We start from the raw sequence: 15,705 nt of genomic DNA on the forward strand, positions 1-15,705 counted from the left end.
TGGAGGCAAGAGAGATATGTTTGAGGGAAGGCCTTGGGGGAATATTTTCAATTGCTCAATGGATTAGCAAATATTTATTAACTATCTATGAATACAAGACATGGCCCAGGGGATAGAGCACTGGTGGAATCAGGAGGATGGGAGTTTGAATCCAGTCTCTGATACTAACTGTATGACTTTGGGCAAGTTACTTAACTCTGATTGCCCAGCATCTAGAATCATCTCCAGCCATCCTGATTCATATTTGGCCACTGGACCCATATGACTCTGGAAGAGAAAATGAGACTGGTCTCTTAGCCCAGCACTCCTTCACTTAAATCCAATTCGTGTGCTTGTCATGGCATCACTTCCCTGATGTAGTGGCCTTTTTGAAAAATGAAGAATAAACAAGACACCATATGAATTTAGAGTCTCAGACATGGTCTTAGGCTTGAGGTCAGCCTTGCCAGGACTCATAGTTTACTTGCAGGATGAGACAGGCATGTTTTAAACAGAAAATAATAGTACAATATTGTAACAGTGAGTATCAAAAGACAGTTAAAAGCCAGTATGCACCAACTGGAGCCTGGAAAAGGGAGAGCAAGTGTGTGAGCAGTGGTGGTATTGATTTGATTGGCTTGATTTGATCTAAGATCATGACCATAGAACTGGAAAGATGTCATCATTTTACAGATGGAGAAACTGAGGCACAAAGTAGTTAAATCTTTTGATCAGGGCTACAGCAAACATCTGAGGCAGCATTAAACTCAGGTCATAATGATTCCAAGTTCAACATCCCTAGCATTTAGGTATGTCTTTGTATTTGAAAAAAATAGTCTGCTAACATGTCAAAACCAAAGCCCAATTCTTTCTGTTTTGGGGAGGTTGCTGGGGATGGGGAAGAAGTTGGAACTCTTGATTGCAGCTCCTTCTTGCAGATCCAGGGGTAAGGATGATTACATAACATGTCATTCCACTTCTCCATGGAGTGGACACAGTCTTCATGTTTCCCACTGGCATGGTACCAATTGTCTGGTTGATTTGTGTTCCAAAATCTGGAAAGAAAAATCTTTGATTTGGAGGAGGTTGAAGAATTGGGTTTATTTATAACTACATTGAAAAGAAATTGATCCATCTGATTGATATTTCTGAGCATAGAAGGTCCTGGATTATGGTGAAGTGGGGAAAAGGTGGATGAGAGTATAGGGTGGTGACTCTGTCCTGAAGACCTCCTCTGTGAGAAACTGTTGGTGTTACTCTTTGGGGATACACATAGAAGATATTTAAGAAATAACTTTTCTAGTCTCTCTGACTCTTAGCGCCTCTCTACACAACAAGGTAACCTCTTTTCTATTTTGAATCTGTTTTATACATACCTACATATAAACATATTATTTACCATGTTTCAATGCAAGTGCTGTTAGGGCAGGGACATTTGTTTGGACTTTTGGAGCCCCACCAGAGGCTGCTATAAAATAGTCACTTAAAAATGTTTATTGATTGACTGATGGAAGAAACCTCTGTCCTCCCTTCTTCCCCTTCTCTCCTCTTTTCTTTTGACCTCCTCTCCTTTCTCCTCCTCTTCTGTTTCCTCTTCTCTTCTCTCTTTTTTCTTCTCTCATACTATTTCACTTGGTTTTCATATCAGCTTCTTTGGATTAAATTATCTCTATGCAGTTGATCTTCAGGTCAACTTATCCTGCTCCAAATATATTTCCTGACCTCCAGTTTACATGTTCAATTCCTATTGTACATCCTGAACCGGATGTCCCATGGACATCTTAAATTTGACACCATCCAAAATTATATTCATCTTACTTTTTTTAAATTTTCCTTTTTAAGGTAATGGGGTTAAGTGACTTGCCTAAGGTCACACAACTAGGCAATTATTAAGTGTCTGAGGTTGACTGCAGGGCTAGTGCTCTATCCACTGTGCCACCTAGCTGTCCCTATATTTATCTTCCACCAAAATTCTCCTCTCTTCCTCCCTTCGCTATTACTGCTGAGGGCATCACCATCCTCTCAGTGACTTAGGCTCCCAATAAAGGTATCATCCTATACTCCTCACTCCCAACCCTCAGATCCCAACACCATCTCCTACCTTCACAATATCTTTCAAATAGAGCCTCCACCTCTCCTCTTACATTGTGCCTACCCTGGTTCAGTCTTGCATTGCCTCATTATGAGCTAATTCTGGTTGATATTCCTGCCACAAGTCTCTCCCCACTCCATCTTCCACTCAGCTACTTAATCCTTCTTCTTAAAAAGTAGATCTGACCATACCACTCCTCATATTTTCGTCCCATTTGGTAAGCTCCAGTGACATCCTATAACCTCTAGGATCAAGTAGAAAGTCAACTGTTTGGAATTTAGAGACCTTCATAAATCCCTCCCCCACATTTTCTTGCCTCTTTTAGTGGTCCCCCCACCATATCTAGAGTTTTCTGAACATAGTTGCTTGCACATTGTTTCTCCTATTAGGCTACTTTGAGAGTAAAGTCTTTCGCCTTTCTTTGTCTCCCCAGTACAAAGTACAGTGTTGGCATACAGTAGGTAGTCCATAAAAGTTTATAACTGGCTGATAACATGACTCACATTTCCATAACACTTGAAGTTCTACCGTGATTTTTTTCTCAGCAGCCTAGTGATGTGGGGAGTGGAGATGTAAGGGGGTAGTTAGAGGAGTTCTCCAATCCGCTGGCACTTCCCATGGAGCAGAGGTTATACTCTAGTTCCAAAGGGGTAAGTCCTATGGGTGAATTGGCCTTTCACTATATGAAATGTCCAACCTCCTGATCATCCCATAGACATAGAGGGGAAAGGCAGATGAGAGTTGAGGCAAGGATGATTGGTGCTTATTATTAAACCAGAAGAGCTGCTCACTTGGTAGACTTTAAAAAGAGAAATAGGATCTGCTCTTACCCTCCCATGCCCTCTTTTGAATTCATGACTTGGGACTATGACAGCTCTTCCATGAGTTTCCTAGTAGGATGGAGATTTTTTCCTCTTCCCTTTCTTAGTAGCAACGATGGTAACAGTGAGGACATCTGTTTGACTATGTGAGTCCAAGACTGGATCTCAAGTCCTTAGGATATGACTCCTTTGATAGATTGGGTGTTCATCTCCTTCAAGGAAATATCTCTTAAGGATCATCAGTAACCAAGAGCTCATGAGATTTCCACCAGGGTTAGAAACCTCCATCTCAGGGTTGCTTTTTTGTTCAAGGAAAAAACATTCACCAAGGACTGAAAATTTGATCTCAGACACATCTAGGCAAGCTTATGTCCTCACTATCATGGGCATAATGCTACCATCGCTGCCATCTAGGAGAGTAAAATCTTCCCTACTCCTATGAGAAAGTCCAAGGAAAAGATGCCAGAGTTCTAAGGAGTCCCAAAGGGGACTCAAAAGGGAGGAAGTGACAGTGAGAGTAAAAAATGATTTCTCCTTTTACTGTTTATTGAATAGACAAGGTCTTTGTGTCCCATTACAAATCATCTCTAATTTAACCCCAGATTTATAAATCATCTCTAATTTAACCCCAGATAACCAACTGGGCCTTGGAGACCAATCTGGAGCCATGCTCTTAAACAAGGGGCTTGAACATAATGCTGACCAGCATACAGCCTTAGCTTCATTGAAAGTATCTGAGTGGGGCGGCTAGGTGGCACAGTGGATAAAGTACTGACCCTGGAGTCAGGAGTACCTGGGTTCAAATCCAGTCTCAGACACTTAATAATTACCTAGCTGTGTGACCTTGGGGAAGCCACTTAACCCATTTGCCTTGCAAAAACCTAAAAAAAAGTATCTGAGTCTGTAATATTGGGTGGGGGTTTCTCCTGATGACCCCCATCACATAGAGGTTATGACTGCTCCTCCCTCCCACTGTTTCAAAGATGGATAAACATACTCAGAGCCATAAATTGATGTGTTCAAAGCCATACCACTTCAACAATTTGAACCCAGATATCCTGAATTCATGTCTAAATCATATAGTTCCAGTGGAATCTCTGTGAAAGTCAGATGGTATCAGACCAAGCAGAAATATTCTTTGACTTTCTCTGAACCCCCCCAAATTAAACTTTGTCCTAACTTCCTTTATTATTGGGAGAAACATACACACACATATGTGTCATGGATCCCCTCCATGAGTGATCTGGCCATTTTATATCTGGAACAAGGACTTGGAGCTGTGCAGACACCTTGGACTCACCGTTTGCTCCTAATACTGTTATAAGGAGTCCCATCTACCCAGCGCCAGACACCTTCCGTTCCTTTGTCAGTCAGGCCTATCCAGTGATAAATTCCATTTGTTGACTTTTTCAGAAACTCCTATAGAAAAGAATTATGTCCAACACAATTATTCTGCATTTATTTTGGATATATAAATATGCTATATATATTTAGAGAGAGAATAGATAAGAGAGAGACAGAGACAGAAATATCTTTGTACATATTGATTCCCCCCATAAAATATAAATTGAGATTGGTTTATTTTTGTTTCTCCAGCATATAAGATGATCTCTAGAACATAATAAATGCTTGTTATAGAAATAAAATGTGTGTGTGTGTGTGTGTGTGTATGTGTAGGGACTTGGAAGGTAGATTGAAGTAGCAACGCACATGAGATTGTGGAGGAATGAGAGAAGGTGTATCTATGATTGCATCTGCATGGCTATGTATCTGTATGTATGTGTGTGTGTGTGTGTGTGTGTGTGTGTGTGTGTATGTATGTGTGTGTGTGATTTCCCATTTCCCGACTGTAGTAGGAACTGAGGGAAAAGATGTCTGGGACATCCCTTCTTGAAACCCTAGACCTTGGGAACAGAGAGTCCTGTTTCCTTTACCTACTGTACACTTAACTCCCGCTCTCAACAGTCCTTGTATGACTTTGTCCAGAGCCAGAGTCCAGAGCATTTTTTATTTCAGGAATTGATTCCCTTGTCATGGGGACACTACTAAGAACTAAATCTGTTCAAGGCATCACAGAATGACAAAACTAGAAGGACCTTAAAGCAGAGACGTGAGAGTTGAAAAGTATCTAAGAAGTGATCTAGTATAATTCCTTTTATAACTAAGAAAATTTCAATTCATTATTTTAAGATGGCCATTTTTTCTTTTTTTTAGCTTTTAAGTAACTTGCCCAAGGTCAGTCACACAACTAGACGATTATTATTAAGTGTCTGAGGTCGAATTTTAACTCAGGTCCTCCTGATTCCAGGGCTGGTGCTTTATCCTCGACACCACCTAGCTATCCCTAAATTCCTTTTTAAATTTTTTTTGTTTGGTTTTTGCAAGGCAGTGTGACTTGCCCAAGGTCACACAGCTAGGTAATTATTAAGTGCCTGAGGTTAGATTTGAACTCAGGTCCTCCTGACTCTATGGCCGGTTCTCTATCCACTGTGCCACCTAGCTGCCCCCTCTCAATTCCTTTTTAAGGCACTTACCTGCTCTTCTTCTGAGGTCACTGAGGTCAGGTGAGAATTGTGGGACACACAGAACTTCTCAGCCTCATCCCAAGACTTTTTATCAATTGAAAAGTAATACGCTTTCCCCTTGAAGAAGCGCCAGCCTTGGACAATTAGCTGCAGAAGGTTCTCTAGGGAAAGAATAGGACATATGAAGGGTTTTTGTGGATGGATGCTGAGCGGGTGATCTTATCTTTCCCAGATTCTTGACTTCAAAATCTTGTCCCTTGTTTCATCTTGGAACCTCTCTCAGAATTTGAATCTTTCTCTCCTTGGATCATCTAGCCATCTACTGCCTTCTCAATATGAAATATCCCTCTGTAAAACCTGTCCTTTTTCCCAATGGTGAGGTCATCCTGGGACAAAGGTAGAGCAGGCAAAGGACAATTTCCCAAGAACCTTCTCTTCTCTCTCCTCCCTCATTTGGTAGGACCAAGTCTCCTCTGGACTCCTCTCCCTCGACTAAGGATTGTTTCCCCTGGGTTATTGCTCACCTTGCACCATTTTCTGTTGCTGAGTGACTGCCGTTAGCTGACTTTTTAACTCTTGGATTTCGTCATTTGGAGTACTGATACCAGATAATCTTTCCTTTAACTTCTCTATCTCTTCATTAATACCATTCAAGTCACTTCTCAATCCGGGAATCTGACTTGTTCTTTGTGCAGCTGTCTTTAGCCTCTGGATCTCATCATTTGCTTTTGCTAATTGGTTGGTTAAAGTCTGGGTCTGGGAAGCTAAGGTGCTGGCCTTCTTCAGACCTTCTTTCAGTGTCTGAATCTCTTTGTTAGCTCTTTCCAAATGACTTTTCAGTAGTTGGACCTCTGACTTCAAGGTACCGATAGACACAAGATCTCCCTTTAACATCTGGATCTGAGTACTGACATTGTTCAGACCACTATTTGTGGCCTGTGCTTGAACACTAGCATTTCCTAGACCCATTTTTAACACCTGGATCTCAGCATTGGTCTTTTCCAAATGTTCATTTAACACCTGGATCTCAGCATTGGAGCTTTCCAAACTGTCTCCTAATATCTGAGCCTGGGCTTGAAAAGTATTGGCCTTTCCCAAATCTTTCTTCAGTCTTTGCAACTCCACATTGTTTTTTTCCAAATTGCCTTGTACCATTTGGACCTGCGAACTTAAGGTGCTGCTTCTTTCTAAATTAGTTTTTAACATTATGATCTCAGCATTGGAAAGTTCTAGAGCACTCTGTAACTTATGAGTTATGGGATATAAAACACTTACATTTTCTAGGTCTCTCTTTAAATTGTTTATCTCTCCACTGGCCTTTTCCAGATTATGACTTAGCAACTGGGTCTGGGATTCTAAGGTATCAACATTCTTTAGATTTTCTTTTATTATCTGGATCTCAGTGCTAGCATTTTCCAAACGCTCATCTAACCTTTGAGTCTGTGAATTGAAGGCACTGACCTTCTCCATCTCTCTTCTTAATCTCTGGATCTGAGTACTGATGCCCTTCAGGCTTTCTTGTGTCACTTGTATCTCAATATTGGCATTTTTCAGACCTTCTTTTAACATCTGGTTATCAATACTGGCATCATCGAAATTGCCTTCTGGCACCAGGTTCTTGGCATTTAAGGCACTTGCATTTTCTGGGATGTTTTTAAACATCTGGAACTCAGTACTCCAGTTGCTAATGTGCTTAGAACTATATTTGAGCGAATGGCCATCTGCCTCCCCTCTGAATATTTGGAGATCTGGAGAGGGCAAGAATATGGTTAGTTAAGGGGGATAGTTGGAATGAATTAGGATTATTTGAGGGATCTGAATATCACCCCACCCCCACAGTTTGTGTGTGTGTGTGTGTGTGTGTGTGTGTGTGTGTGTGTGTGTGTGTGTGTCTGTGTGTGTGTGTGTGTGTGTGTGTGTGTGTGTGTGTGTGTGTGTGTTGCGCAACCTGGCAAGAGTTCAGGTTCATTGGCCCTGTTAAAGAGCCACTACTGCCACCTGGTGGCAGCATATTCAGTTTCATGAACTTCATAAATCATGAGGTTGTAATTATACTGGATAATGAACCAGTGCTTTAGACCAGGTGACTGAATGATCCTGGGGATTTGGGTTGACTGAGGGCCACCTAGCAGATAGTTCATCCTCCAGGATCTTATAGCAGTCTCTTCTTTCCCCCAGGTCATTAGACTGATAATTATGGTCACATACCATAGTCTCCAGTAGTGGAGAAGGAGGACAAGGAAAGGAAGATTTTTTTTTTCCTTGGTCCCCTATCTGGTCCCTTTCAGCTCTGGATATTTGCATCAGTGTTAGTATTAGTAAAGGCAGAGGGTTAGGACAGACAATCTTTGAAGGTTCATAGGATCATAGATGTAGAATGAAATCAACTTCATTTTTAGAGAAGGAAACTGAGGCACAGAGATACTATGAATTCCACCATTTTTATGTAAGGAAATGGAGGGGCAGAACATTGAGGGCTAATGACTGTCTCTGTTCTAGCCTTATTGGTTTAGAGACTGGGTCACTGGGTCACTGGGTCATTGATTTGCTATGAATCCTCTATGTTATAGGACTCTTCAAGGACCATTATTTTTGTAAATTTGAAACACCATTCTGCCTATACTAAGAATTGTAAGGAGAAAATTATAAGGTCAAGGAGCTGTTCCAATCCTAGCAAAGATTAGACAGAGGAATGAGAGAGAAATTTCTTCCAATAGAGATAGCTAACATTTACTTAGCACTTTCATATATTATTTCATTTGAACTTTACCACAATTTGTGGAGTAGATACTGTTATTATCTCCACTTTACATATGGGGAGAAACTGAGGCATAGAAAAGTTAGGAAACTTGTGTAGGGCCATACAACTAGTAAGTAAATGGGATAGGATTTGAAATTAGATAATCTAGACCCTGACTCTTGAAACCACTTTGAAGCATCATGCTTTAAAATGCTCCGGGGACTCCAGACCTTAATGAGAAATGAGGAAAGTACTTGCTTTGCGAGTTCCTTCAGTGTTGGACAATATGGTCCATTGTGAGAGAGGAAGGGTTCTCCCAGACTGGAAGAAGCCTAGGCAAGACCACATCTGGGGAGTGGGTGGGATGTTTACAGGAGAGAGGGAAAGGGAGGGTCATTGTTGCTGTGGTTCAGACATTTCAGATATATCCAACTCTTCATGATTCCCTTGAACTTTTCTTGGATAATGGAGTGATTTGCCATTTCCTTCTCCAGCTCATTTTATGGACGAAGAAACTGAGGCAAAGAGGATTAAGTGACTTGCTCAGGGTCACACAACTAGTAACTATCAGAGGTCAGATCTGAACTCAGGAAAATGAGTCTTTCTGACTTCAAGCCAGGCGCTCTACTTTCTAAGCAGAGCCATCTAGTGCCCAAGGAAGGATCAGCAGGGCCCAAACTTACAGACAACTTACAGACAACAGTAGCCACCAGAGCAATGATCAGACAGATGAGAATAACTGAAACCATCTTTGATATCCTGAGGGATGAGGACTCCTTGGTCTTGGAGTGCAGCCCTGGAGAAAGAGAGAATATCTCAGCAAAACATTTGTTCTGTGACCTTGGACAGTTCCCCAGAACTCTTCCTTGTTTTCTTATCCATTGGGGTTGTAGGAAAGTAAATCATTCTTTGAAAAGATACAAGTCTTAACTGTGAAGTATGCCCCTGATGATAATCCCTGGAATTTGATACTCATAATAGCTTTGTGAAGGAAACACTACATGTTATTCCTGATTTTACAGAGGAAGGAAATGAGATTTGGAGAGTCTTAAATAATTTGCCCAGTCGAACAGGTTTGTATTGAAGGCAGAAAGTTTCCTTGGGTCCAGGGTGAATACATTCATTTCTATATCACATTACTACTCATTTATAAAGTTAAAAAACTCTTATCTTTAGAGTTGGAAAGATCAATCAACAAACATTCCTTGAGTCTGTACTGTGAGGTAGGAAATGTCTAAATGCTGGAAATTTGAAAGAGGCTAGAGTCAGGACTTGCTCTCAAGATACTCAGAATTCATGGGAGAGTCAACATACAAACAATTATATACAAGCTATGGAGAGGATAAGTTAGGGATAATGATATCAATGAGAATTGGAAAAGAATTTTTTTAAAGTGAAACTTTATTAGCTGTGTGACCTTAGGCAAGTCACTTAACCCCATTATTTTGCAAAAATTAAAAAAAGTAGAATTTTAAGATTAGAAAGAAACCAGAAGGCAGAGATAAGCAGAGAGAGATTCAAGACATGGGAGCAGCAAATAAGTGCCTGAGGTTGGATTTGAACTTGGGTTTTCTTGAATCCAAGTGTAAGTGGTCTATTCACCCACTACATATGCTCAGAATCAGGTGACAGGGCTTCTTCTCTGAGGAATAGTCAGGAGGACAATGTCACTGGTTCACAGAGTACATAGAAGAAGGTTGGAGGTAAGACCATTATAAGGGTGGGAGGGATTGGTGAGGCTTATAAAAGACTTTGAATGCTAGTGCATTTGATCTTGGAGGCAAATAGGGAGCCCAGGGTGTTTGTTGAGTAAGGGAGGGAGGTAATTTGATTGGACCTGAGCCTTAGAGAAATAATTTTGGTGGATGAATGAAGGATGGATTAGAGTAGAGAAAGACTTGAAACAGGCAGATCCACTAGCAGGCTAATGAAGTAATCCAGCATGAGGTGATGAGGGTCTGAACCAGGGTGAGGACAGTGTCAAATGAGAGGAGGCATATTTAAGAGATGTCACAAGAATAGATTCAACAAGACTTGCAACTAACTGGAGGCAGAGAATAAGAGACAGCTCTTACAATCCCCATTTTACACTTGAAAACATGAGTTCATGATAATACCTAGACTGTTAACCTTGAGGACCTGGGAGGATGAGATGCCCTTGAGAAAAATAGGGAAGTTGGGAAGGGGGGGGGTTGGGTGGAGGGAGATTGAGTTCAATTTGGGGCATGTTGAGTATAAGGACATCTAGTTCAAGATGTCTGAAAGGCAGTTGGACATCCGAGACTGGAGGTCAGCAGGGAGGTGAGGGCTAGCTAAATAGATCTGGGAATCATCAAGATCATTTAATTCATGGGAGCTGATGAGAGGCGAGTGTAGTTTTATCTAGGGGGAAGAGGCAGAATCCTTTGGGATACTTGATAGTGAGCATGAATTGGATTGAAAACCCAGCAAAGGAGATGGAGAACTGGTCAGATAGGTAATAGAATGACAAGAGAGAGCAGCTTCATGTACACTATAGAGTAGTATAAGATTAACAGTGTGATGATGAAAAAAGTATTGGGTATTTTAATAGTCTTTTAAGGTTTGTAAAGTGCTTAAAATATTATCTTATTCTGACCTCATAAAAATCCTGGGAGACAAGTGCTATTATTGTGCCCATTTTATACATAAGAAACCTGAGACAGAAAAGACTTCAGTGATTTGTCCAGGGTCACACAGCTAGTAGGTGCCTGAGGTTGGATTTGGACTCCAGTCTTTTTGTCGCCAAGTGAGTGGTCTGTCCATCCACTACATACTACCTTTGATCCTCTCTGTTTGTAGCAGCAAAGTGGAGTAGGTCATGGGAAATGGGGAATGGGGAGATTACAGGGATATCTTTATGTATGTTGAAGATCCTTAGTATGAGGATAGGTGTAAAAGACCTCAGAAATCACTTAGTCCGGGGGTTTTTAACCTAGGATCCACAGGGGATCCATGAATTTGAATGGGAAAAAATGCTTCTTTATTTTCACCAAACCCTAACTCAAATTTAACATTTCTTTCTATTACAAATATAGAAAAAAAGTCATTCTTCTGAGGAGTCTATAGACATTACTAGTCTGATGAAGCCAGTGGAAGAATCCCTTAGTAGGAGAATGTAAATGCAGAAAGTCAAATAGATTGTAGTGATCCTTTCTACATCACAACTTGCCCCAATGCAGTTTTGATATCTTGTGAGTTGGCATAAAACATTAAATGAGAATTTGGGGGGAGTTTTGTGGAAACTGCAGGTGGCACATGAAGACCAACAGACAACACAGAAACATTTAGAAACTCAGAAATACATTTCATATATTAAAACACACACACACACACACACACACACACACACACACACACACACACACAGGCGGCTCGGTGGCACAGTGGATAAAGCACTGGCCCTGGAGTCAGTAGTACCTGGGTTCAAATCCGGTCTCAAACACTTGATAATTACCTAGCTGTGTGGCCTTGGGCAAGCCACTTAACCCCATTTGCCTTGCAAAAAACCCCTTAAAAAACCCCCCAAACACACACACACATATATATATTATACATAAAATATAGTATTGTCTAATATTATATTTTATCTTTAAATACCATAATAATTCAATCTTCTTTTCTGGTACAAAGAAACAAACAATGATTTTTACATGGATTTCCAAGATTGTGGGGACACCACACCCCAACACCTGTGATATGGAAGAGATAACTGAATGTTGAAATATAATTATCCAAGGATTAGAAAACCAATCCCCACTGTTTCCAATTGTTTACTGTCTTGGGGTGAAGGAGAGAAGGAAGGGAAGAAGACAATTTTGGAATTCAGAACCACAAAAGTGAATGTTGAAAATTATCTTTATGTGTAATTGGAAAAACACTATTGGAACAAAAAAAAGGAAAAAAGAAAACCAGTTCTCAGCACACTGGTTACCATGGATTTACAGGTCCCTTCTAGCTCTAAGTCTGATTCCACCAAACAGACTCCCCAGTGATGCAGGAAGTAATGGTAACATAACTCTAGTGCCTTTATAAGCTAATGACCTGGTCCCTGTTCCAACTTACCCTTAGGTCCTCCGTTCTTTTGACTTAGCAGAACTGTGACCAACAACCATTGGGTTGGGTCCACCATCTAACTTGGGACTCTCAAGAAAATTCCTCAACAGTTTCTGTTTCAGGTCCTGCTCCCCTTTTGCTTCAAAACTCTGCTTAGGGTTCAAATTCTTTTAAGAAGTCTGTCCCCTTACTCCTAACCAAAAACTGACAGCTGAAATAACTTTATACACTGGGGAACTTTCTGAAGAACTGAGGGTGGGTCAGGGACTAGAATATTCATTTACTATATTGACCATTACTGATGCTTGACTTTGACTAAGAAGGGAAACGGGCTGGGGTGGGGTGGGGTGTTTATGGGACAGGGTGTAAAACAGGCCCAGGGCCAGTGTCAAGGCCCTAGTGTCTGATGAGTCTTCAGGAAATCACTTGGTCCAACTCCTTATCCTTAGGAGGATTATTCTCTAAATCAGGAGTTTCTTTTCTCTAGTATCTATCAATTTCTTGAGAGAGGCACCTGGATGATTTAGTAGGCAAAGCATTGACCCTGGAGTCAAGAAGTCCTGAATTCAAATTTGGTTAAGGTCACTTACTAGCTGTGTGATCCTGGATAGCTGTGTGATCTTGGATATGTCACTTAACTTTTTCCTGCCTCAGTTTCCCCAACTCTAAAATGAGGATAATGAGTACTAGATTTGTCCCCCTATACCTCACAGTGCTTTTTATGAAGAGTAAATGAAATGGTATTTGTAGAACACTCAACATGAAGCTTGTTCCCTTTTCCTTTTAAATCTTATGTATTTTATGAATTAATTTTTTTCCTGGCTTCTGAAAAGGGGTCAAAACAGACTGTCCATGAGATCCAAAAAAGCTAAGTGTTCCTCCTTCTTCCCCCTTCCCCATCTAAGCTCTGTGGGAGAGAAGTCATTTAAGGCATCGTAGAAGATATGTTCCAGAAGTGAGGGATGGGATGGGATGGGTTGACCAGTGTTGGCCTTAGTGACCATTCATAGGAGCATAGATTTAGAACTGAAAGACTCATTGTCAGTGAGGTGAAATAACTCACCCATAGCTAGCAAGTGTTGGCAATGGGGCAAGTGTTGGTGATGGCATCTGAGCTTTGGTCTACTGGACTCCACATACAGCACCTTAAATACTAAATCACATCACCTCTGGTGAAAAATGAAGAAATATTTGTCCTTCAGACTTTTGCCCCCATGCCTCCACTACCAGGAAGACAATTTTCCCAGCTTCCCCCACTCCTCAAGTGAGGACCCCTCCCTTCATTGGTGAGCTTCTTTGGAAACCTTTGTTTTTGAGGAAATCTCCAGGCCTTGAAGAATTCTTTTGGACTTTGCCTCCATGTCCCTGAATAAGGAAATCTTTTCTTCCCTCCTCTTTTAAGCATTGTCTTCTCCTATCAGAATGTTAGCTTTTAGAAGGTAGAGTCCACTGTTTTTTCTCATATTTGTATATTCAGGGCTTAACACCCAGTCTATGACTAGGTGCTAGACCCTATCTGTCTGCCTTAGCCCCTATCCCTGCCTGGGCTGCCCAGGGACTAAGGGTAATCATGATGAGCTGAGCCCAGGAGAGAATCCCAAAGGAGAAGTGAAGGGAGAGCATGTAATAGACTCACCTTGAGGCTTCAGCATGATGTGTTGGTGAACTTCATTGAAGTGAGCATTTGGGTTGACTGGCTCTTTCATCTCCACCATGGGCTGGTCCCCCATCTCCAGCCTATGAACTAGACCCAATCCTTATTTCTGGCTAGTTTCTTCAAAAGATGTTTGCCCAGAGATAATAACAGAAAGTAATGGTAACATAACTCTGGTGCCTTTATAAGCTGATGACCTGTCTATGTTCCAACTTTCCCCCAAGCCCTCAGTTCTTTTGATTCAGCAGAATTGTGATCAACAACCATTGCGTTGGGTTTGTCATCTAACTTGGGGACTCTCAAGAAAATTTCCCAACAGTTTCTGTTTCAGGTCCTGCTCCCCTCTTGCCTCAAAACTGCTTAGGGGTCAAATTCTTTCAAGAAGTCTGTTTCCTTACTCCTAACCAGAGACTGACAGCTGAAATAAAGTTATACACTGATTCCTGATCTCAGTCCCCTTGGGGCAAGGTCTCCAAGACCATCTGAGTCAAAATCAGGTTTTGTAAAGAATCTCAGAGCTTGAGAGGACTTGGCAACCATCTAATCTGACCTCTGCTTGGAGAAGAATCTCCATATTTATAAAATATCTAACAAATAGGAAAGATTTATGAAACTTTGTCTCAGGACAGATAGCAAGAGAGCAGGGAACAACATCTGGGGTGGTGAATGTGGGGCTGCTAACCTCTAGATTGAGCATTTTGGTGTAGTGGGAAGAGTACTGGATTTCTAAGAGCTGATATCGAATTTTGGCTTTGCAGTTTGGTGCCTGTATGACTCTGGGCAAGAACCATCTGATTCTTTTACCCTCGTTTATAAAAAATTGCTGTTGTTGTTTTGGTTGTTTGCTTGTTTGCTTGTTCATGACGCCATTTGGTGCATTCTGGGTAGAATTCTAGAGTGGTTTGCCATTTCCTTCTTGGGCTCATTTTACAGATAGGGAAACTGAGACAAACAGGGCAAAGTGACTTGCTTACAACTGGTAAGTGTATGAGGATGGATTTGAATTCCACTATGTTGCTCCAGTTAGATTAGGTGATCTCTAAGGTTCCTTCCAACTCAAAGTTTGATGCCTTTTGGACATCCCCAACTGGATGCCCCATAGTCAGCTCATATCCAACATATCCCAATCCTCCCATCTTCCTAACTTCCTTATTGCTTTCCTGAACACGACAATCCTCTCATCCAGACTTGTGTATGTGCAGGTTATTACCAAGTTTTATCTTTTCTGAATGCTGGACAATCGATGGTTTTTGTCCTTCTTTATTGAAGAAGACCAAAATGACATCACTATGTTTGAGACAATTACAGTGTATCCGATTGTGGCTGATTAGACCAATAAGAGCTCGGAATGCTCTGCCACAGGTTGGGCACTAATAGTCCGTATGAACACCTGGGAGGGGACTCTAAACTTATGAATATCAGTTTTCTTTGAGTTGCTTCCATTCTGCCCTTCTCATAGAGTGCAGCCCCCTCACTTATGAAGGCATGCCAAGCTGAATGGTCTTGTGCCAATGTCTCCCATGCTATGCAATCAATTCTAAAGTTCTTTAGAGAGACCTATAGCGAATCACAGTATCGTTTCTTCTGAACTCCTGGTGAGTTCTTGCCCTGTGTGAATTCTCCATAAACTAGTCTTTTTGACAAGCATACTTTGACAAGTGTACTAACAATGTGTCCAGCCCATTGTAGTTGCTCTTTGTATAGTAACATTTAAATGCCAGGCAGTTTAGAAAGGACCTCAGGTCTCCTGCCAGGTGATCCCCAGTATCTTCCTAAGACAATTTAAATGGAAGTCATTCTGTTTCCTAACATAGCACTGG

At 41.2% G+C, this 15,705-nt stretch overlaps 1 protein-coding gene across 1 annotated transcript; it reads right to left on the reverse strand.

The window, feature by feature from the left end:
• Positions 1–399: 399 nt before the first annotated feature.
• LOC141512788 (uncharacterized) lies at positions 400–14,164 on the reverse strand. Its single transcript, XM_074222014.1, has 6 exons — positions 13,868–14,164; positions 8,852–8,953; positions 5,942–7,165; positions 5,427–5,578; positions 4,193–4,311; positions 400–1,034 (listed from the first exon to the last, which is right to left on the reverse strand). The coding sequence occupies exons 1-6, from the start codon at positions 13,959–13,961 to the stop codon at positions 785–787; spliced, it is 1,941 nt and encodes a 646-aa protein (XP_074078115.1). The 5' UTR covers positions 13,962–14,164; the 3' UTR covers positions 400–784.
• Positions 14,165–15,705: the final 1,541 nt, after the last annotated feature.

The sequence above is a fragment of the Macrotis lagotis genome, chromosome 1 (assembly GCF_037893015.1).
Source record: "Macrotis lagotis isolate mMagLag1 chromosome 1, bilby.v1.9.chrom.fasta, whole genome shotgun sequence".
NCBI classification, from domain to species: Eukaryota; Metazoa; Chordata; class Mammalia; order Peramelemorphia; family Peramelidae; genus Macrotis; species Macrotis lagotis.